This window comes from Phasianus colchicus, chromosome 1 (assembly GCF_987193195.1).
Source record: "Phasianus colchicus chromosome 1, bPhaCol1.hap1.1, whole genome shotgun sequence".
Lineage (NCBI taxonomy): Eukaryota > Metazoa > Chordata > Aves > Galliformes > Phasianidae > Phasianus > Phasianus colchicus.
In genome coordinates, this window is record NC_143436.1 from 46,713,815 (window position 1) to 46,736,672 (window position 22,858).

General features: G+C 35.8%; 1 protein-coding gene across 3 annotated transcripts in view; it reads left to right on the forward strand.

Annotated features, from left to right (window-relative positions):
- Positions 1-22,396, forward strand: part of CFAP54 (cilia and flagella associated protein 54) — a 105,733-nt gene extending 83,337 nt beyond the window's left edge. For 2 of the 3 annotated variants that reach the window (XM_090140100.1, XM_090140106.1), the window contains 14 exons: positions 192-377; positions 1,269-1,395; positions 1,903-2,058; positions 3,219-3,327; positions 5,175-5,280; positions 6,006-6,101; positions 6,590-6,731; positions 9,450-9,644; positions 11,236-11,444; positions 14,401-14,586; positions 15,942-16,048; positions 16,884-17,070; positions 18,407-18,484; positions 21,020-22,395. In XM_090140100.1, coding sequence (XP_089996226.1) covers positions 192-377; positions 1,269-1,395; positions 1,903-2,058; positions 3,219-3,327; positions 5,175-5,280; positions 6,006-6,101; positions 6,590-6,731; positions 9,450-9,644; positions 11,236-11,444; positions 14,401-14,586; positions 15,942-16,048; positions 16,884-17,070; positions 18,407-18,484; positions 21,020-21,139 — 2,004 coding nt within the window. In that variant the 3' untranslated portion in view covers positions 21,140-22,395. Of the gene's footprint in view, positions 1-191; positions 378-1,268; positions 1,396-1,902; positions 2,059-3,218; positions 3,328-5,174; positions 5,281-6,005; positions 6,102-6,589; positions 6,732-9,449; positions 9,645-11,235; positions 11,445-14,400; positions 14,587-15,941; positions 16,049-16,883; positions 17,071-18,406; positions 18,485-21,019 lie in introns of all 3 variants that reach the window. The other variant, XM_090140103.1, reaches the window with a different exon arrangement.
- The last annotated feature ends 462 nt before the right edge of the window (positions 22,397-22,858 follow it).

Consider the following 22,858-nt stretch of genomic DNA (forward strand, 5'->3'; position numbering starts at 1 on the left):
GCACAAAGGAGAAACTGTTGGCTTTTCTTTGATACATTTTTTTTTGTAGAGTTAGAACAGCTGATGCCAGCATTAAATAAGCTTGAAATAGTGACTCTGCAGTAGACTTTTTTCACTTTGTGTGATTTGTCCTCATAAAGAGACAGCAAAAGTAGTAACTACATTGGTTTTTGTTATCTATGTCCAAACAGAGTATCATCAGTTTACTCCAAGAGGATAAATTTATTTCTTCTCCAGCTTCTTTGACTCTTGTGAAAAGCATGCTTCTGATGACAGAGGTACTGGCACTGCAAACAATAGAGAATATTGAAAATTGTTCTTCTGCAGTGGAACCATTAAACTTACTAAATTTGGCACATGAAATCACCTTGAAAGAAGTGAGTGTACTATTTATATAGCATTTGCAAATTCTTACAATGATTCTGGTAGCTCTTCTAACAATTTATTTAAAGGGCTATTCCCATTAATTGGGGATTTTCCCAAGATTATGTAGTATAAAGAAGTAATTCACCTTGCCAAGCTTACTTTGTATACTCATCTTGCATATTCATGGTCCTAAGTAGCCTGATATTTTTGTGGTTTAAAAAACCCTGAATACTTGCAAATGTATGTTCATATGTGAAAACTGAAATAGGGAGTTTCATTTTTCATAGGTGCTGAAGGCTCAGTTTTCCCACTTGAATCTGAGGGATACATTATGCTGTGCACCTCAGGGAAAATGTACATCTCATAAAATTCCTGACTTCTGAGCACTGAAGTTTAAGAATTTAGCTTTATTCCTTAACTTAGAGTCATCTGTCTTAGAAAATCCTTACAGACTTAGCAATTTATAATGCGTCCCCCATTGCTTTATTTTTATGAACGAAAGTTTGACTGGTCCATAGGTACATTATTTTTCCTTTCTGGCCTCTGGCTTTTGTTGAATGTCAGATTTCTTTCCAGACATAACAGCTTCTTTCTAATAATAAGGTTACTTGGGAGTTCTGCTTCTTAAAGACAACTTGTTTTGAAGGAATTTGCTCTTAGAAACCAAAATCATGTTAATAAATCTGATTAAGAGTTCATTGAAGTTCTCCGTTTGATACCAAACTTCTCTGCAAAGAAGACAATCACAAATTGAAGTAAAGGAGTTCAAGAGTATCAGACCATCTTCTAGTGCTCTTTTATAAGAAACTCTTGAGTTCTAGGGTTTTACAAGTACCTAACTTCTTCAAAGGATTTAATTTGCTATCTGTAACTCAGATTTACAAAACATAATCTTTTCATAGATTTTATTTTGTGGAGAATATATTGAACAGCAGATAGAAGACAGTACATTGACCTGTCTTGTCCTACCTGCAAAAAATATCTACTTGCCCTATATAAACCTTCTGGCCCAAGTCAAAATGAGAATTGGTAAGAAAAAATGTATTCATTAATATATATATATATATTTTCATTTTCATTCATATTTTATCCATTAGCAGATAAGATAGATAAGCTGATATATCAGAAGTAAAGATAATGAATCAATTATTTCAGAGAAGCCTTTGGTCTGGTTAGTAGATAAGGAATTCTGGAATTTGTTAATGCTCACAGAGGAGTTGGGTTCTGCCTACAACTGTCAGTTGAAACAATGGTAGAAGTGGCTTACTGCCAATCTTTACAGATCCATCTGTGACAGATATGATCAGTGTAGCCTAAACTTATTTTGAATTGTCTAAGTAAACCTTATTAGCATTGTGAAGTAGTGAAATAGTACAGTACTTCCACATCTATGTCCATTAATCACTCAGATTTTTGAGAATTGGATTTTAATGGCAAATATGTAACAGTATTTGTTCTAGGAAATTAACTTTGTTTTGCATAAGTTGGTTTTTTATTAAATCATTTACTAAGGGATGTCTATTTGTTTTTCCTTAGGAAACACATTAGCTGAAAGAGTAGCTTGCACACCTGAAAGAGAAGATCCGCTGCAATGGTTACATGCTCTCAAACATTTAGAAACAGCACTGAAGCTTTGCAGAGCATCTGCAACAAAAGCACTAGATATGGAAGCTGAACTTCTTTTTCAGATAGGTAAATAAAATTCTGTTTGTTCATCATGATAGCATTTCTATGATAATCTTATATTTGTGGGCTTTCCTAAAAGGGAGATGTTTTCCTGTCAAAATAGAACAGATGTGGATACATATCACTGTAATTGCAGATTTCTTTTCTGTGTTTCATATCATGATAGCATAGTTCAAGGTGCATTATGCAATAAATAATTCCAAAACTGCAGTAGAACTTTTCCCATCTCTGTGTTATCAGGGATCAAAGGGCATAGCTGATGAGGTTTAAGACACTGTGGAAAGCTAATTAGCTTATTTGCATCAGTCTGAAGTAAAGAAGATGAGAGCTTCATATAGTATTTCTAAATGACTTAACAAAGCTAACGAGTTACACAATGTCTGCGTGCATTTGGACTTCACTGGCATTATGTTTTGCACCACGAAGAGCTGGTTTGTTAGGATCCTAGCCAAAAATGCACTCAGACTCTTTAAAGTAACACTTAAAATGCCATTTGCAAGAGTTAACACCATAAAGATGAGGATAGTGCAAATGAACTTACATCCATTCACATGCTGAGTGGGCCTTTGGTCAAGGTGTAGTACACCATAAACATCCTGTCAGTGAAAGGATGGTCTAATTTTTGTCTTTTGGACCTGTTAAAGAAAACAATTATATTCATTGTTTCTACTGTCAAACAAAAAGCAAGTTCACGTAACTTTTTTGCTATAATTTTACAAAAAGGCAAGGGTCTGCAGGTGGGATAATCATTGGTGGGAAGAAGCTGATGCAAACAGGCTCTCTTTGTTCTGACTGGCTAAGTTTCATCCTGTGGCCCGGGGACATCATTCTGGCCATGTACAGGCCTACACAGTCAGTGTTATGTGAATCTCTAACCCCACAATGTACAATGATCTTCTGGTTAAGATTGCTGCATATTAGGTGTCATTATGGTTCCAAAGACTGATTATTCTAGCTACTTTATGAAATAACTTCTAATACAGGATTTGTGCGTAACATTTAAAAAAAAAATCTGGACAGGATTTTGCTTATCGGGAAGAAAAATCATAATGCAACCCATTGTTGAATTTTCCTTGGAGGCAACCAGGTTAGATCTTACAGAAAACAAACAAACAACCAAAAGCCAGTAAAATCTTGCAAACTAGCTTTCTATATTTCTTTCTTAGGTAAGGTGGAATGCCAGATAACCAAAGCAGGCAATAAGAAGTCATATCGAGCTGTTGAAACCCTGATGGAAGCTATAAAACTGAGCCAGCAACATGATCAAAACTTTGAGTAAGAAAATACATATATTTATCAAAATATGACCATTTTCTAAGATTTGACGTTGGATTTCTTGTGGTTTTGGACTGTTTTCTTTACTGTTGTAGCGTGCACTACAGTATATTCATTCTCTTTCTTAAAACAAATGTGAAGACCATTTAAAAACATATTTTTGAGTATATGAAGCTATGGCTTTTGCTTTTATTTCCAAATTTCTTCCCCTTCTCTCAACACTGAAGACAGTGCTAGTTAAAGAGGAGTTTTATTCATATTTCAGAAGATGAGCTGTGGTCTGCCCCCTTCCAGATAATAGAAATCCAGCTTGAAAAGGTTAGCAACCAGAAAAAGGCAGAACAGAGGCAGAAGGAGTGTAGGAAATGTGTTTGTAACAGATATCAGGACAGTGACTTTGGCATTAGTTATCTGCATAGAAGATGTCTGAAGAACTGAGGCAAGCCAGCCAATAAATTCTTTCAAGCAGCTCTGACATATTGGACTTTAGTGTTTTTTTAGATTCTTGACCAGTCTTAATGAATAATATGCCACATATTTTACAGACAGTGTAAAGACAGCAATTTACCTTGATTGTTTGGGTATTCTATTACTTATATTAATGAAACAGAACTCTGAACACTGGAGCAATAGCAAAGTGATAAACCTCTACAAGTCATCAGCATGATAGAAGATGGTAGAGAAAAGGGCTGTGGTGATGTTCTCCAAGTTAAATTTCCTACACTCTTACTTAATTTGCTACAGTCTTTCTAAAAGTCTGTACAACAACCTCAATGAATCATGACTTTTTCTTATTTTAGATAACTAAACATCCCAATCATCTTCATATAAGCCCTCAAATACCTATAGAATTGTCATATCTTCATGCCTAAAATACTTCATTTATTAGAGAGACAAGGATGTTAACTAAATTGTGGCCAACCAAGTGTAGAACTTGTCATCTTCACGCTTACTTTTCCTCTTCCTGAACTGTACATCATTCTGTGACTTTCATATTTTGCTTCAACAAGTCACACAAACTGGAATTTATGGGACTGTCTCAGCAGCCAACTCTGTGTAGTACGACTGTCCAAAAGAGTAACTGCATGTGCACGAGTTTGTTGCTAAGATTAAGGAAGCCAATTCTTAGGGGAAATCTGCAGAGTTCTGCAGTGCTGGAAGGAATCTACATAAAAAGACTTAGAAACATACAGTGAATATAAATGTAGAAGAAGTTCTGCAGATACACTTATTTTGGCCTGCTTTATGATACTAGTGAACAAAGAAGAAGGAAGTACTGGAAGGAGCTGATAAGGACAGTTTGTCCGAAGATGTAGAATATTCTGGTATAGAACTAGGAACTAAGAAGGTTCTTCAGTTGAGTCCAAAGATTATTTTGGTCACCCTTAGCATTTTTTTCCTGTTCTTGGAAGAGAGAAAAAATTTTTATGGGTTGACTGAAGACCCATATCCAAATTCTGCCATACGTATGTCAAGGAAACCAGGACAACAGATATATGCCTTGACTTGAGGAAGCAACCCTTGTCGGTTCTATACTGAAAGATCACTTTTCTTTTAGAATTATAGTTTTCTTACTAAACACTTGCCATTTATTTATTGACTACTTGTTGCTGATGGCACAAATTGTATTTATCATAAACCATTGTGTTTTATGTTAAGCATACTGTAGGGATGTTTTAGACTCACTGAGACTTCAAAGCAAGACTACTTGGCTCTCTGAAAGGAGATGTGTTTTAAGTAGATGATTTGGACTGGATAAATGATTTATATGGTGATGCTGCCTGGCAAGTCTTATCATAACACTTTCTTTTGTAGTAACAGTGATTAACCTGTGTGTTGTCTCACAGGTTAATCAGAAGATCATACCTTGAAATAGCACTATTATATTTGCATTTTGCCACAAATAATGAGAATTTGTCACAAAGAGATAAGATGGTAGCTTCAAAATCAGAGGTATGTTTTCTGTCTTTTGTGTAGTGGCCTCTTCAAAGCAGGAAGCATCTTTCTGCTAGAGCACTGTTCATCTTGCCAAGCTATTACTTACCATGACCTGTAAATAATACTGGTATGAAAATCCTACTAGAAAAACCACATGAAGAAATCACGTAGTACAGCAGTACAGTTATATAATGTCTGATGTGATTTGTCATTTTTTACTGAATATAATAATATTTTAAACTTTTTTTTTTGTTAGAAAATGGGAAGAAATAGAACCAAGTGGTTTCATTCCTGATTCTGTACTAGTTAATTTTATCTTTGCAAAGAACATGGAACATTCTAACATGATTTTATGTAGTAATACTTATACTTTACTAGATTTCATTTTTTTTCCAGTGCAAACATAAGAAATATAAAAGGTTTTAACCACGTCAAAGCAGCTAGTAACCATTTTAAGTGTGTGATGTTTAACATAAAAGAATAATTAAGATTGTATAAAATGGAAAATTATACCAAAAATCCTTGAAACAGTGAGAGTAACAGAATAAGCTGCTCTAAGAAAATTTTTAGAGGAGCAATTTTTTAAATTTTAGCATTCAATCCATGGATTTAGAAAATCAATGCTGATTTTTAGTTTTAAATGAAACAATTCTGTAAGCCTGAGAACTTTTGCCAACATCAAAGTATGTTTTACCACAATACATTTAGAATCATAATTAAGAATGGGTGTATAACCTTAGATCTCTGCTGGAGAACTTTCTTCCTCTCCTGGTGAGGCTCTGAAATCAGAAGGCTACAAAGTACGAGCTTGGATTGCAGTAAGAGCAGCCAGACAGGTTGGTACAATATTCTAAAGAGTTAATTTTTGGTCTAGTTTTATCTCATACAATGTACACACGAAAACAAGACAAGAATTAAGGCTCCCTGAAATTTCTGGCATGGGTCTTAATTTGAGGAAATTAGAATGGACACTGTGTGAGTGGTGCATTTAATCTCTCATGGACAGATATGACCCTGTTTGCCTCTATGTTGATTAAATGCAAATGTAACACCACAGTGCCTGATATGTGCATATGTATTTGACGTGTGGGTAGACATCAGTGGCACCCAGGTGAAGATATCTGATTTGAAATCACTTGTGTAGTAATTAAGCTGCCAGCAATAATGATTTATTTAAATACAGTATGTACCATATGACAGATGCTTTAAAAAATATAATATGTTGGGTAATTAATTTTTCATTGTTAGCTTGCTGTCTCACATTTTAAAATCTGTATAAATATCACAGTGAACAGGTCTTAAATAAAATAAATATTATTTTTAGGTCAGTGAAGCAGTGGTTGCCTCTCAGCTATTAACTGGAATGAAGAGCATTAAAGAAAACAACGTGAAGGATACAGTACAGCAGAAAATCCCAGAATTTGCTTCCATGGATCTTCTTGCTTCATACAGAGATTACTTGTCTGGTATTATTTTCTGCCTAGTAATATTAGAACATTAAATAAGAAATAATATATGCCTTATAATCTAGTAATACATTTGTCATCTAATTTTCATTTATAAAAACTGCAAGTGAGATTTAGAAAAGAAAAGCTGAATCTTGACAGCATGAAATAAGCAGTTTAGGTCACGTGACTAATGGATCCTCAATATCAGCCAGTGGATGTGTTTGATAGGTTAAGAAAAATGGCACTGGTAGCATCCTGTGGATCAGAGAAAGAAAGAGAAAGGAATAGTGCACATCTTTTAGGAAAGCAGATGGACCTTTGTTATAAGGCCTCCCTAAGCTTCTTCTAGCTCCTGGCTCCCAGTCAGTCATCACAGTTTTTTTTATCAAGCACTCAGTTAGAATGTATATTTTCCGTAGCTCCGTAGCTATACAGCTTTTCCTTGGAGATTTTCACTTTTTCTTATGTTTTCACAAAGAAACGTTGATGTTGAATAGCTCCCCACTAAACTAAAACAAAACAACAACAAAAAACAGCAAACCAAACAAACCAAACAAACAACCCCACCTCTTACTAAATTATCTGCCTAGGTACAGCATTTTACAAGTCAAACTCAGGCTAATAAGAATGTGTCTTTCAGGTTCAATGTATTATCTACTAGAGATTGTTCCACTGGCTTTTCTGTGGAACTTTGTCTTTGCCTAGTTTATTTCCAACTTCAACAGTTATTTTATAATGACTGGATTTGACGGAATGAAAGTTTTTCAGAAAATATAAATTGAATGCAATTAGGAATTCTGTTTATTTTTACACGTGGAAACATTTAGTAACAAAATGTTGGTTCTGTGGCTTCATTTCAGTCATCTCAGATGACTGACAAAGATTGAACTGTTCTGCCTGATGGTTGCTGGCAAAGCTGAGCGATGACTGCTTACTTTACAGCATTTAAACATATGTGTTTTGATTGGTTTATGAAATCAAGTGTTTTATGCTAAGACCTCCCATCAATCTGATTGTCTAGTGCTAGCACCATTTGCTTATAATTACAGATCCTTTTTTTTTACTGTAGCAAATGCAGCAGGTGTTTATCCTGATAGTACTGTTGGGCAGTCCAGGGAAAAATGAAACTAAAAAAGCAAAGTAGGCCAAAATATACAAACACAAATTGAAAGGGAAACGATCAGCACAGCATGGCAAATATTTTCTTTAAAGCCATTAGTGAAACACAATGTTTAAGTTTTATTAACATACAATGTAGATATTTTAAGTAAATTCTGTTTTTACAATTACCTGTGAAATGTCAGGAATAACAAAAGCATTCAGATTTTGTAGAAGCACACACGATTTTCTGGAAGTTTACTATTAGGAATTACAGTAATAAAATATTTGTTCAATTTGAAATGAGAAACAGATCAGAAGAGGTGTGTAGGCTTTTGAGAGAGAAATACTGATACAGTATAAAATTGTATAAATCATAGTTTACGATATAGTGATAATTGTACTGCTTTTTTTCCCCTCTTTTTGTGTATGATTTTTAGGCAGCATCAAACAAAGAGAATTTTTTAGTACATAGTCAAGAAGACATTTAATTAATAATCCATTAATATCTAAAAGGATTGGATTGAAGTTGACAATAAACATTTTTGAGTGCCTAATTGGGATGTTCATTGCTAAAGCTGCAATTGATGGCATCTGCAAGGATACCTGTGATTCACTAAGTGCTCATCATGTGTTTACTACTCCAGTTCAATTGTTGTTACTTCTATAATGTAAGACATTTCTTTTGAGTGGAGCAGTAATCATTGCTTGGATCCTTGTTCTACACAGCTGAGATTTCCTCAGATCTTACAAGACCTTTTCCTTCTGCATAAGAGCAATAGAAATCCTTCCCACTTAGGCTGATCATGTTGGTTTGCTCCTCAGTGAGTAACAGTGCTACCTGCTAAGCTTTACTGTCTCTTGGTGGGAAAAAGAATGTGTAAAGAAAAGCTAAAAACATCGTGCCCCTTAGGAACCTCAGTTTGGCTCAGGACTGGAACAAGAAGCAAGGAATCCAGTCTTCGCAAAGATTATGTGCTGGCAAAACATACGCAGATTTTTTATAGGTTTCTGTCTTAACATCACTTGTGGTGTCAGGCTCCAGTTGTACAAGGGAGCACGTAGTGTAATTAATTTGGCCTTTTGTGATTCCAATAATAGAGAGGAATAGGATTACATTTTGCTATGGATTTCAAGGATTCAGGGTAAGCATTAGATGACAGAGACTAGACACAGATCTCAATTTAAGTTAAATGGTTTATTTAAATGTTTTAATTAACAAAGATTTGTAAATAGATCTAAACATGATATATAGCTATATCATTAATGAGTCAGAACACTGTGATGCAGATGGATGGCTGCGTGGCCCACAGATTGAACACAAAGCACTGTGACTTCTGCATTTGCTTGGCTCTTCCACAGCTCAGAGAGAGAGAGGGAGGAAAGCTGTTCTCTCTGCCCTTCTATCTTTCTTGCCAGTGTCACTCAGATTCTTGGTTATGATCAGAGAAATATTTTCTTTACAATATTCAAAAAGTGCTGAAACAATATGAAGAATATTCCTCTAATGAAAAACATAATTGAGTTCACCAGTTCCTTTTTTGTTACAGACAGCCAGTTCCAACACAATGCAGAAACAGATTTTGAATTGCAACCTTTGGCTTAACATCTATTTTTGATCTGTTACTGGATTTGCAGATGGATACAATGTTGTTTGTGGAAGTCATACAGCATCTTCTAGTGAAAATAAACAAATCACAAAGGAGCAGAACCAAAATGAAGGAATGGAATGTCTTGACACCAGCTTCAGCCAGAAGAAAGAGATAATAACATGGGTTCACCTAATTCGATACCACAGTTGTATAAAAGGGCTTTGTCACACAAACCTATTTGGTATGATTTTTTTCTTCCTTCTGGAAAACTGTAGCTGATACACTGTTTTTATGGGCCAAAAGTATCAGATTTTAAGTCCATAATCTGAGATAGTTTCATTTTTATTTCCTTTAAATTGTATAAGAGTGAAAATTCTTCACTGAAGTCATGATTTATATCAGTGTACAAGTGCTGTAGGTAAAGGTATCACTGCCTTTTTTAATAGTTATTCACAGACCTTAAAGATACCATGAAAAGCATCCCTCAAAACTTAATTTCTGTTACTATCTGTAGCAGAAATGTTAAGTCAGGGCTTGAAACAGTGATTGAACACCTGGTGGGAAGGCAGGCCAACTCAGGGGAGCTCAGGTGCATGCAATGCACCTGTGTGACTGGAAGGAGTGAAACCAGAATCCACCCGTTCCCACACCTCCTGTAAGGGCTGGCAGTGGAGGCAAGGGGATCTTGCTGGAGATCTCTGTCTACCTGAGGCCTTCTGAAGGTAAACAGCTTTTTTCCTTTTACGGCTGCTGCACTTGGGCTTATCCTCACTTGCTGCAGCCTGGGACTCTGCTACCTGCTGTCATTGCTGTGTTTTCTATCATACTATAGCATTGCACTCTGTCTGGAGCATTAAAAAAACCAAAAAAAAAACAAAAAAAAACCAACCCCAAACCTACAAACATAAGCTGTGTACTTTTTTAATTCTAGGTACGTCAGACTTAAATCAGATCAGAAATAGAGCAGTTCAGTTTGGAGGTCTGTTTGTGAAGATGGGAAGTGACTGTAGTTTAAATTGAATGCTGAACATCACTGAGCATTTGGGCTAAGTGCCCAGATGTTATGTACTTGGTTTATTTCACTACAAACCTAGATAGAACCTTTTAAACAGAGTAAGAATCTATTACTTTCAGGGCTGGATATGGAAGTGATGCTTTGATAACTAAGAATCAGACCAGATTGTACATACAGGGATCTGTTTGAGGCATCAGTAGTAGACTTTCTCTGGAGAGAAACTTATTAACTCTGAATTAATCATTACAGAGAGGGTTGGAATCTTTTCCTTGTAGTATCATATGAAAGAAAAGTATTGTACCTCACCACAGAACTGTAAGGACAGTAAAGTGTCTACAGATAAGCATCAAAATGTGCATATGTATCTCAGCTGCAGTTACTGTTGATGCAGCCTGACAAGTTGCTCATCTGCCACTAGCTATCTAAATGTGGGTGAGCAAAAGAGCTTCTTTTCATGATCTTGACTAAGTATACCTTTATTCTAGTTGGTGCTTAAAAGTTCTAGCAAATACGTTGATGCTTACACATCTAAATTTAAGTTGCTAAACCCCAAATATGCATCTTCCTCTTTACACTGCTTACTACATCTAGACAGAGCTTTGTTAATGATCAAGTCTCCAGTGAAAATCTGCAGTACGAAAACTGTAGCAATATTCAAGGACAATCAGTATAATTGTTAGAAATGCATTTATTTGCTCTTTAATTGATTTATATCATCTACTTATTTTACTGTATTTTAAAAAGTATGAATTTACTTTTTAAAAATTTACTTTTAAATGGCAAATGGTAACGTAATAAAAATAATCTCTTTTCAAAGCTGCCCATAAATCAGGACTTGGATCACTTTCTGAAAGAGATGGACACCTGAATTCTCTTTTTGACTCACGGATTGTTCTACGTGTTGCAGAAATGCATTATTTTCTCAAAAAACACTTATTTGAATATTCAGTGTGTTGTCTCCAGAACTTCCCAGAACAGCTACAAGATTTAGAAGTGTCACATGGTAGCCCACCTGATTCTTCAAAGGTATTTGCTGTTCTCATGGATTTTTTAGAAGTATGTATTACAGTTGCGTTCTGTAACTCTTCAGATTCTCACAAGTTCCAGGCGTGATGTTTCTGGGAGCACTGCTGAGGAAATAAATTAGTTATCCAGAAGGTATATTTTCTCAAAATTTGGTGGAGCCATGTGTCTCAAACTTAATTCGTGTTTGAACTTTTTCACTGCCAGGAGTTGGACTAGAAAATCAGTCTTTTCAGGCTTCCAAACAGCCTACCTGTACTTTCAAATATGTAAGCAGCTCAGGCTATGCCACTGAGAGAAATATCAATTGAAATTCTGGAGTCTACGCTGACCACAGCATATTTATTGAAAACTGAATGGGAAAAGACTTTGAAGATTCAATTTCAAAATAATTTTTTTCCAAGTTTCTCCATTCTATTTCTCATATTAATAAGTATCTCAATACTAAAAAAAATTAAAATGACAGCTTACTCTCTACAGTTTAGTTTCTGCCTACTTTGCTCAGGGTTAGATGGAGGCAGGGGAACCTTGCGGATTGAGAACTTTTTATTTTATCAAAATGAATAAAAGTACTTTTTTGAAAGTAACTCTTCTAGAGTTGGTGAACTTTCTGCAGTGTTGGACAGCATATCATTACTCATTTTCCAACAAAGAGCTGACTGTGCCACTGAATATATTGTAAATATATGGTATGTGACATTTGTAACAGCCATCGTATATCAAAAATTATTTTACTCTGTCTGCTCTTCTTTTGACATAATTAGTATTACACTGTCCTGGAATAATAAGCTTCAGAGCTTGCTGTCATGTTCGTGACAGGTGCAAGCTGCATAATCGTGTGTTAGCTTCACTGTTGCAGACAGCTAACAAGCACAAAGCTCTTACTTTTTTAAATTCTAAGCTTCGTTGATTTTTATCACAATATTTTTAGAACCTTTAACTATTCTAAAAACTGTATAAGTTTCTTTTCATTTTTTTTAATGTTACTGTAACTTGATACTGGTATTTTTAACTGTACAAATAATTTCAGAATGAGTAAATTTTATGTGTGAAAATTGTTTCACTTACATGTGTCTTGTAACTGTTTTTGACTCACAGATGTTTTTTTTCAGTTCTACTGGACAAAGAATCCAAGTATGTTAGGGTGTTTATAATTAAAATTGTGTGCCAGTGGCATTTTACATACTTTTTTTTTTTTCCCCCTCCAATCCATGATAGCGTGTAGGAATGGAAACACTTGAAAGTCTGAGAACAACTAGCTGACTTCAAGAGGGTCGAATAGATAAATAGTTGTACGTAATTCAGCAACCCTCCAGTTAACCAGAGCAGTTACAATATTTTTCCTCAAAAAGAGTCCATCTGATATAAATAACAAATGATGTAATTCTATGAAGAAAGAAAGTCTACCGCATATTTTAGAAGGAAATATTCCCAAGGAGGTTGTGGATGCCCCATCCCTGGAGGCATTCAAGGCAAGGCTGGATGTGGCTCTGGTCTGGTGGTTGACAACCCTGTTGGCACATAGTAGAGGGGTTGAAACTAGATGATCTTTGTGGTCCTTTTCAACCCAGGCCATTCTATGATTCTATATATCATAAAATGAACTTTTGAGACCTTTAATTGAAGGATGTGTCACAGATGATGTTGTTCCACTTCCATGTAGATGTATGTCTATTTCATATAGTTTTCTTCATGTTCCATGTTAGCAGGATCATGGGTGATTCATTGCCAAATCTAAAATCTAAGGTCCTGAATACAAAATATTCTTGTTCTAAGTGGGTTACCTAACACCGCTTGTGATGGGCTATGGGATACAGCCACTGTTATCATTGCCTTGGTATTCTCAATCTATCCGGCGTGGATCAACCCCAGTTAATTGTACCATGCCATAATGAAGGTATATGAATGTGTTGAAATGCACAACTACAGCATGCATGACTCCATCTTTATCTTCGCTTCATAAAGCCACATCAGTGAAGTAAGATTAGGTCAGAGTGAAAAAACCATCTTCCACTCATTTAGATTTATTGCCTTATGTCAGTCATGAGCTGCATTTTTCTGAAAATGAGTTGGGTAAAATTCTCCAGGCTTTTTCAGCAATGAATATTCAAAGTATTCAAAAACCAGAACTAATGCCCCAGGCAGGTGTATTCATATTTTGGAATCAGTGATGGCAACGCTATGTCTCCAAAGAGCATCAGTATTCCCCCAAAATGTCATTTTTCAGCCTCCTCTATTCTTTGCAAATCTGCAAAACACTTTTAAAACTAGAAATGGCATGGCACTGTTCAGCCTTTAAATAAAATCTTCAGCAATTTTTTGAGGCTTTTATTCATAAATGAGTGTTGGTTGCCAATACTCCTCCAATTGTTTCCTTGCTAAATGATGTCCAGAGGGTGATGCCTGCTCATGTTCCACATGTATTTCAGTAGATAATGTGTATGAAAAATCCTCACAAATTAAATGACTGCATTTTTGTAAATATCACTGTTTGTTAGTAGTACAGCTAATGACAAAAAAAAAAAAAAAAAAAAAAAAAAAATTAAGCATAAATAAGACATCAGTCTGGCACTTGGATCTGTTTTTTAATTATCAATATGGATAGCAGCCCAATTGCTTTCTTAGCAATAACTCTGGTAAGGTGACTGGGTCAAATCTTACTTTTTAACAAAAAGGATAAAATCATGAGATACCGTAGCTGTCTAAGTCAGCCCAGAGGTCCTTTGTATTGTCATTAGAAATATCTCTTCGTGTGAACTTTGCAAAGCTTTCACTTGGTAAAATTGACAGCTTTTAAAATTACCTGTTTATCTAAATATATCTAAATAAGCACATATTTGTGCAGGACTGAAAGTCATACTGATACTGAGGGACAGTAGATTATTATAAACAAATGCATGCTACACCAAAAAAATTATCAACATCATTACTATTACTATTTTTTATGTGTGCGTTTCAGACATCTCTTGAAAATTCTGGAATTTCACCAAAGATGTCATGTGTGAAGATAGCTTCTTCAGTTCCTGTCATCACAGAAGCAGACGGTCAGATGGAGAGCAGGGCAGCAAATGCTTCAAATAAAGAAATTAGCATTCAGTGGTACATTCCTTCTCTGGCAAAGCCAACCAATGATACGGAGACCAAGGTATAACTACACCAAAGCAGTTCCTTATGTATTAAAACAAATTAGGTCTCATTTCTAATCAATATTGTGCCATGAACGATCAGCTTTTTAACTGAATTATGGCTATGTCAATTATCAAGCTGGACAGCAGGGAGCTATTAATTTACTCTGACACAAAACTGCTATCCAGGACACAGAACGCTCTGACAGTCATTTGGTGACAGGCCAAAGGAAAATATGCAGAGCCTCCAGGCCATATTGTATTCATGCCTTTTGCAAGACATTGAAGTCTGTAAGACCTCCACTATGTTAAATCTGGATGAGATCTCCCCTCTTTGAAATTAGGCTGAAGGTTAAAGATATTCAAACAGCAGTGTTTGATGGTAGGCTGTCAGAAAAGCCAACATATGCATATGCAGAGAAAATAGGGTTTCTTGAACCTTATTCCCCTAAGAAATCAGATTGAAAATGAAAGTCAAGAGGAGCTGCAAGTTTGTGTTGAAGCGAGAGACTGGGAGAGGGAAGCTGTGTTGTCTTTAATAAGGGAATTGCATGTAGGTACAAATTCTGATACCCACTGCCTCCAAACATTTTGTCTCAGCAGATCAGTGTCAAAATTTTTACTAGATCCTTTTCATATCTGTGGAAAGCTAATAAAGCTATGTGAAGTTAAGCAAAGAATGTCCTATTCAATATAGTTTTCTAAGTTATTTCAACTGGGCCTTACAGATCAGTAGAGATCTGGAAACAACCCTTGAAAATAACTTGCTTATGAATGCCATATTCTTGACACTGTCCATATAGCCAATATATTCAGTTGCTACTAGAAGCATACATTTAATCGTACAGAAGATTAATTCAGTGAAAGAATAGAACATTCTAGTTCATCATCTTGTGCTCTGATCTTGATACTGCTGTATTAGGCTGGTGAGTTACGTGCAGTTCATGGATTTAATTTTAGTGTGATGACAGCCATGCACAAGGTCATATGGGTAACATAAATAATTGCCCTTTGAAACTCAGTAAAAGCTCTCTGTTCAGCTTACTTGAAGCAGGAACTTTTGAATTGAATGTAAGTAGAATTGATTGGCTAGGATCAGGACTGGACTGAGATTTTAATGGCAGCTCTATAGAGTACATCTCATTTTCAAAGCCATATAAATTATATCCCTTAATAAATTGCTTTAGCATCTATAAAAACTGAGTGTAGTACAAATTCAGAGGATCCCAGCCCCTACCTTTTTTATGAAAGTCAGTTATCTAAATCTTCATCAGTACACTGAATTTGATAGTAATTATGATCCAGTATCACTGAAATATCTCAGGTCTACTACACCATACAACATTATAGCTTACCTATTTCATCTCTTTCACAGATTTTGCTTCTTTATGCTTATAATACAGAGCCTGTCAAGATCAGCAATGTCAAGTTTTTCAGTTCAATGTCTGTGTTTTCAGGTCAGTTGTGGATTCCATTAGCGAGGTAAGTAATCACTGACTTTGTCCTGATATTTCATGCCATATTAAATATCAGCCAACGATTTAGGACTAGAAAAAATAAAATACAAAATATTAAAGAGCTGTAAGTCTTCTAAAAGCATCCATTCTAGCTTTTTGGAGACTTTGTCTATAAAAACTGTAAGGTGTGCACTGAATTAAACCTGTCCAAATGTGTCTTCAGAGTATTGCAATCTTTTAGATTGGTTTCTTAAGGAACTGAGTAGCATATGTTAATTATATTATACTGGCATAGCAACCAAAGAAAATGGTAGTAAATCTAAGAACCAGTCCAAGCAGTTATTGCCAGTCTCTCATAGGATCAGCTGCTCTCTTTTTCCTATACAATTCTCAGTCTGCAAGAGTTTATCTCAGCTGTAGCCCCAGATACAGCCCTTTATTTAATATTCAATGGCATTTTTCTTGACTTCTTTCTTGTCACTCATTTACCTCAGAATTTTTGGAACTGTTCAACAGATGGAGCGGAAGGACTAATCAGACAAGAACTAACAGCTGCCTCTGCCACCCAGCCAGTCCTTTGCCAACCCACCTTGTGCTGGTTGAATGAGGGGTTTTTGTTTGTTTGTTTGTTTTTCATTAGAGAGACTTTCTTAAAATGCTGCTTCCTACTGTTCCAATGCAAAAAAGATAATACATTCCATATTTCCACTCCCTTTAATGGAAATTTTATTGTGAAACTATGAGATCAATCTTGAAATGAAAGAAAATCTATGACCTAATCAATACATAATTGAAGCTAGGCCAGTTTAATTGCAATCCATTGATTTATTAAGACAATTTTAAAAAATCTTGTATTTCAGAATTATTTCTTTGAGAGAGAAATTATCTAATCTGAAACATCAAGTTGAAATGCTGATGCAAAGTTTGGGAAACTCTTCAGCTGCAGAACCTACAGGTTTTCTTGAACAAAATGAAACCCTGAAAACAACTCCTTCAGAAAAAACTGAAATGAATATTGCAAGAGTTCATCTTGATGAAAAAACAGAAGTATGTAAGAAGAGTTCTGCTCTTAAATATGTCTGACAGTTTTATTTAAAATGTCTATTTTGGGAAAATAAATGACAGGTAACTCGGAAGGCAGACATAGAAGATTAAATTTGCCTCTCTCTTTTCAAGAAATGTTGAAATATTTTCACTTTTCATTTACTGTTTTACTTTTTCTCCTCCTCACATATTGCTTGGTGCTTTACAGAAATACCAGGCGTGTTCAGCCTTCCCCGTGAAAATACAAGCTACATCTTCAGGGAGAGAAATTGGAAAATCGATGCCTAATTTAGAGCAATCTACTATTGAAAATGCTTGGCACGGTGTTAAATTAGCATGGAGATCAACCCAAAAGTGGTTTTTAAAAATCAGTTATGCATCTTCAATGAAAAGTGGGCAGTGATGGTTTCTGAAATAGGAACCTTGTAACAACACTATTGAGAAGTAAAACTGGCAGTGAATTTATTTCCATTTTCTGTATGCCACCTTCCTCTTTTTTTATTATTAAAAAGGTTGAATATGGTCCGCAACCAAATAACTCCCCCAACATACATACACAAAAGAGGTAATTTCAGAATTTTCCATGTGGTCTCTTTGAGATAATGTCAATGGAATAGAATGTTGCCACAGCATAACTGCTGCTTGATAAATGCCAAGGCAAAATAGACGTTTATTTTCAAAGTGAGAGACATTTATCATGTGGCAGGATTCTCTTTATATCTATTATATGAAATGATTAATGATGTAGAGGCTGTCATTTGGTCTGATGGATGCTATGAAACAGTGACAATTGTGCACTGTGCCATTATTACGAAGCTGTATTTTTTACCAGCTTGGAGAACAAATGATGTTTTGGCCAATCACAGCATATAGTGTTTTCAGGAGACTAGACAGAGCTGTCTTTTAGTGGGTATTTCTGATTACCTGAAGGTTTTTGCTCAAACTTTCATTAATATATGTCAGTAATTGGAAAAACAACATTTTGAATACTAATAAGATTGACACACCGTGTATTAGACATGTATAAACAACATCTTGTCAGAGAGTTTATAACATCTTCAGTAAACAAGTAGCAAAAGTATGTGTGTTGGATTTTATATCTGAGCCAGAAGCAATTTTACCTGAGTAAAAACAGTGAGGTTTGGGCTCTTATCTTTGAACAACAAACACATTTTTTTTTAATTTAATTTTTTAAAGAAAATATATAATTTTCCTCTGTGAATTCAACTAGAAAAAGGAAAATCTTGATTGTTCTAGAAAATGTTGTAAATCCAAACCATTTGTTAGCTTAGCAGAAGAGACTGATAGTAGGTCCATTTTTTCTTGTGTATTCCACTAGGAAATGGCTATAAGGTGCTTATCTGAAGTCAAAGCTCTGCTCTCTGCTGTTCCAGTCATGACCTTGCCATTAACTGAGGTATGCTATTCCCACTAATAGTAAAAATGTGTTTTCTAAATAAAAACAATTATTTAGCTCGGCTGAAAAATGGATTTTACCAGTTAAGTATCTTTCAGTTCTTTTCTCATACATTGTTGGGCTTTCTGTTCTTTTTCTATCTTTACAAATAAAATACAAATGTGCATGATTACCAACTGTGAATACTGTCACTGTTAGAGCCACCTTTTTATACATACAAAAATGCATTCAAAATGAATCTCACTCACAATGAATATATCTAGTTTATCCACCATTCTCTGGTCATTGTTTACATGGCCTCCATTGAATTTCCATGATGCAGTTGCCAAATGCAATTTACTTCCATCCCTGTCTCTTTTCAGTTATTCAGGTTTTCCATCTATTTTCTCTAGCTTTTTCTGCCTTTTCAATGACGTGTCCACAGAGACAGCATACCATTTTTTTTGTCCATGCTGTTGTATTCAAATTCTTATTTTAGTTGAGTATCCCAGAGTAGTCCATGGGAACAGAAGATGGTGAGACCTGGCCCATAGCAGACAACAATTCTGCTCAGTGTTTTCAGCCATCCCAGAGGATCAGTAGAGGAGAAGAGCTGCTAAGGCTCAAGAAGCTCCAAGGGAGATTTTTGAATCCATAATCTATGATACCACCTGGGTAATCCTCAAATATCTTGCCTATAACAGTTCAAAATAGAACGATAATAGATAAGGTTTCAACTATACTCCTTTGTAGTCAGGTAGCTCTTTTTTACTGAAAGGAAATACCTAGTTATATCTAGAGTTTGGCTAGTGGCCTGTTATTGAAGAGAAAATCAGTAATGCTGTTCTGTGCATCCCGCAGGCTGGTCTTGCAAGTTTTCTATTCCCCTGTTACATATATCACACCATTCTTGCTATTTTATCTATCCTGGAGATCTCTCCCACCTGACTCCCAGACCTTCATATCACTCTGTTTACCCAAGTCAGTGCATATGTGCACATTCATTGTGCAAAGCTGTACTTTCTACAGTCCCACTGAAACACCTTCCATGGTATAGATTTGACAAAAAACTAGGCAAAAGTGCAGCTGAGCTTCCCTAGAACCCCATGGACCTCCCAGACTTGTAAATTCTCATGAATCCTTCTTCATGTAACATCTTTTTGTGGGTCTATAATGAAAATGAGAGAGCAAGATTTAGCAGTGTCCTTCCAGTAAGAACATGGTGTTATGTACTTTGTTTTATTCTGTCTTAATGCCACAACAAACTTAAATGTTTCAACAGATGAATCAATTGGTTTTTCACCACAAAGCATCAGTCAGGTGCTTTAAACTAGAGTGTATTACATATGGGGGATTTCATTGAGCCAGTGAAGCCTTATCATTAAAGACTTGGAGTATCTTCATTCTTCTCTGGAGCCAACTGAAGTAGTAGATTCCTTAGCAATTTGTTATGAATAGAATACTTCTATGTACTGTCTCCAAACTTTCAAATAATTTGTGTGTGCACTACCCAGTCTTCTTTGCAAAGGGTAGAAATCTCAGCATAGAGTAATGTATGCTATAGGGCAGTATGTTCCCTTTGTTTTCAAACACACAGGAAAAAGCAGAAAATACTTTGCTTATATGCAGTTTTACATCGATTTTTCCTCACTGTACACTTTTTTTTGTTGCTGGTCTTTTGTGAATTAATTGGGCAAAGTCAGTTCTAATTTGTGGTATTTGTTTTCTCATTCTCTCAGCTGTCACACTTCAACTTCTCTCATGTTTCCAGTTTCTCTTCTTTGATTCTCTTTTTTCTCTTCATGTGTCTTCTGGTGCTTTTGCTTCAGCACTGAGTTACATTTCTAAAGGGAAAATATGCCTTTTCATTGAATTATTCATTTAAAATTATTTTACTGTTCATGTTCTAAGGATAAAAATTGATTCACTAGCTTATTTTTAAAGCTAGTTAATGAATAGCTATGTCCTTGAGGGAGATAATAAAGTATTATGCTTGGGAGTTCCAATTTTAAAAATTAAACGCAAATTTCTCAATAAAATAATTGCATTAAAAATTAACCTCCCTGGATAGCCTCTTCTAATGTTTCTCTTCCTACAGTTAGTTTTTCTTAATATCATAATAATCATTTTTGTTGTAAGATCAGCTAAATAGCTCTTTTCCATGTCTGGTGGGCACACAAAACAACTTATCAGTCCCACTGTTTCACTGGTTACAGCTACCTCAGTTCTTCCAATTTCTCATCCTGGGAAAAACCTTCTAAATAGCTAATTGTTTTTTCTGCTCTTTTCTAATATTTTCATTTTACCTACAGATGATCAAAAGAAACTTTGTAAGTAGACCACTCACAGAATCTTCTTCCTCTTAACCCTAAGCTTCTAGTTTCAAGTTAGAAATGTCATTAATCACAAACTTATATTGAGGCAATAAGCATTTCTAACTACTCCTTTGCTTGTAGATCTTTAATGTGAGATATTTGAATACTGTATGTATGTATTTTCTCATAGCTATACACTTTTTCAAGTTATTTCTTGGATATTTATTTTCCTGTTTTTCAGATTCCATTTGACATTACTTTGCAATCAATAGCAAGTTTGGAAGATATGTTTGATCTTGCAAATGGCTGTACAATAACTGAAGAAAGTCTTTTCAGTTGGATCATTTCTCTTTTCCACTAAATTCTGTTTTTGCAGTAACTCAATCAACTGCTGGTTGTTAAACATTTTGACTTCCGTTCTGGTCTTAACTAAACAACTTCATTTGGCTTCTAATGTGTTTTATCATTTTCATTTGTAGGTCATTTTCAACTATTTGAAAATTAAATTTTAAAAACTAAAATTTGTTTTTAGGAATTAAATGTACTAAAGGTACTTTCTTAAAAAGGAGATTAAGAATCTGTGAGTTTGCTTGTTGGGGATTTTCTAGCTTTTCAAAAATTTCTTACTGATTAGAAAAGGTAGATAGGCTTGTAGTGTTCTAGCATCTCTTAAGAGATACTGCTTTATCCTAGAGTTTTATTCTCATAAAATCATAGAATGGCTTGGGTTGGAAGAGACCCCCAAGGATCATCAAGTTTCAATCCTCCTGCCACAGGCAAGACTGCCAACCACTGGATCAACTACTAGATCAGATTGCACAGAGCTCCATCCAAGTTGGCCTTAATCACCTCCAGGGAAGGGCATTATGAGCAATTTTAAAATTGGTTCTGTAATTACAAAAAGGGGTTTTCAGTTTTGAGACTGAGATTTGCCCAGAGAATGGTTGTCAATGGCTTAATGTCTGAATGAAGACAAGGATTTGAGCACAGCCCTGCTAAAAAGGACTTAAGGGTACTGGTGGATGGCAGCTGGACACGAGGCAGCAATGTGCTGGTGCAGCCCAGAAAGCCACCTGTACCCTGAGCTGCATCAAAAGCAGTGCGGCCAGCAGGGTGAGGGAGTGATCCTGCCCCTCTGCTCTGTGCTGGTGAGACCTCACCTGGAGTACTGCATCCAGAGGTGGAGTCCTCAGCACAGGAGAGACATGGACCTGTTGGAGTGTCCAGAGGAGGGCCGCAGAAATAATCCAAGGGATGGAACACCTCCCTGTAAGGACAGACTGAGAGAGCTGGGGCTGTTCAGCCTGGAGAAGGGAATGTTCTGGGGAGACCTGAGAGTGGCCTTTCAGAATCTAAAGAGGGGTTACAAGATAGAAGAGGACAAACTGTTTAGCTGTCTGTTGTCATAGGACAGGGGGAAACGGTTTCAAACTAAAAGAGGGGAGATTAGATTGGACATAAGGAAGATTTTTATTATAAAGGGGGGGGGGGAGCACTGGAAACATCCCTGGAAACATACAGCGTCTGGCTGTAGGGGCTCTGAGCACCCTGATCAGCTGTAGGTGTCCCTATTCATTGCAGGGGAGTTGAACCAGTGGACTTTAAGGGTTCCTTCCGACTCAAAGATTCTATCATTCTAATTTGTGATACTATGTTTGGTTTTTTTTTTTTTTTGTTTTTTTTTTGCCTAAAATCGACACTCTGTTTGTTCTTTTACACTTCCATGTAGAAGTGTAAAAATTTGAGACTGCTCTAACTTCTGCCAAAGAAAAACACATTGCAGTTTGTTAAGGGTGAAAATGATTATTCAGATGTCTCCATCCAACTTCTTGGTCTGAAAAAAGCCAGTATGACAGTACTATAAACAACATTTTTAGATATCATTCTAAAATGCCAACAAATCCTCTATTTATGTTGTCACTATGGTAAATATAATTTTAAAGTTCTGAAGAAACCTTACTGAGTCCTATCAACAACCACCTGAGGATGTATATTTGACCCAGCTGGGGAATTTGGTACAGAACAGTTGAACAAGGCTAAATAAGAAAATGCTGTAAGGTGGGGGGGAGTGGTAAGGGAG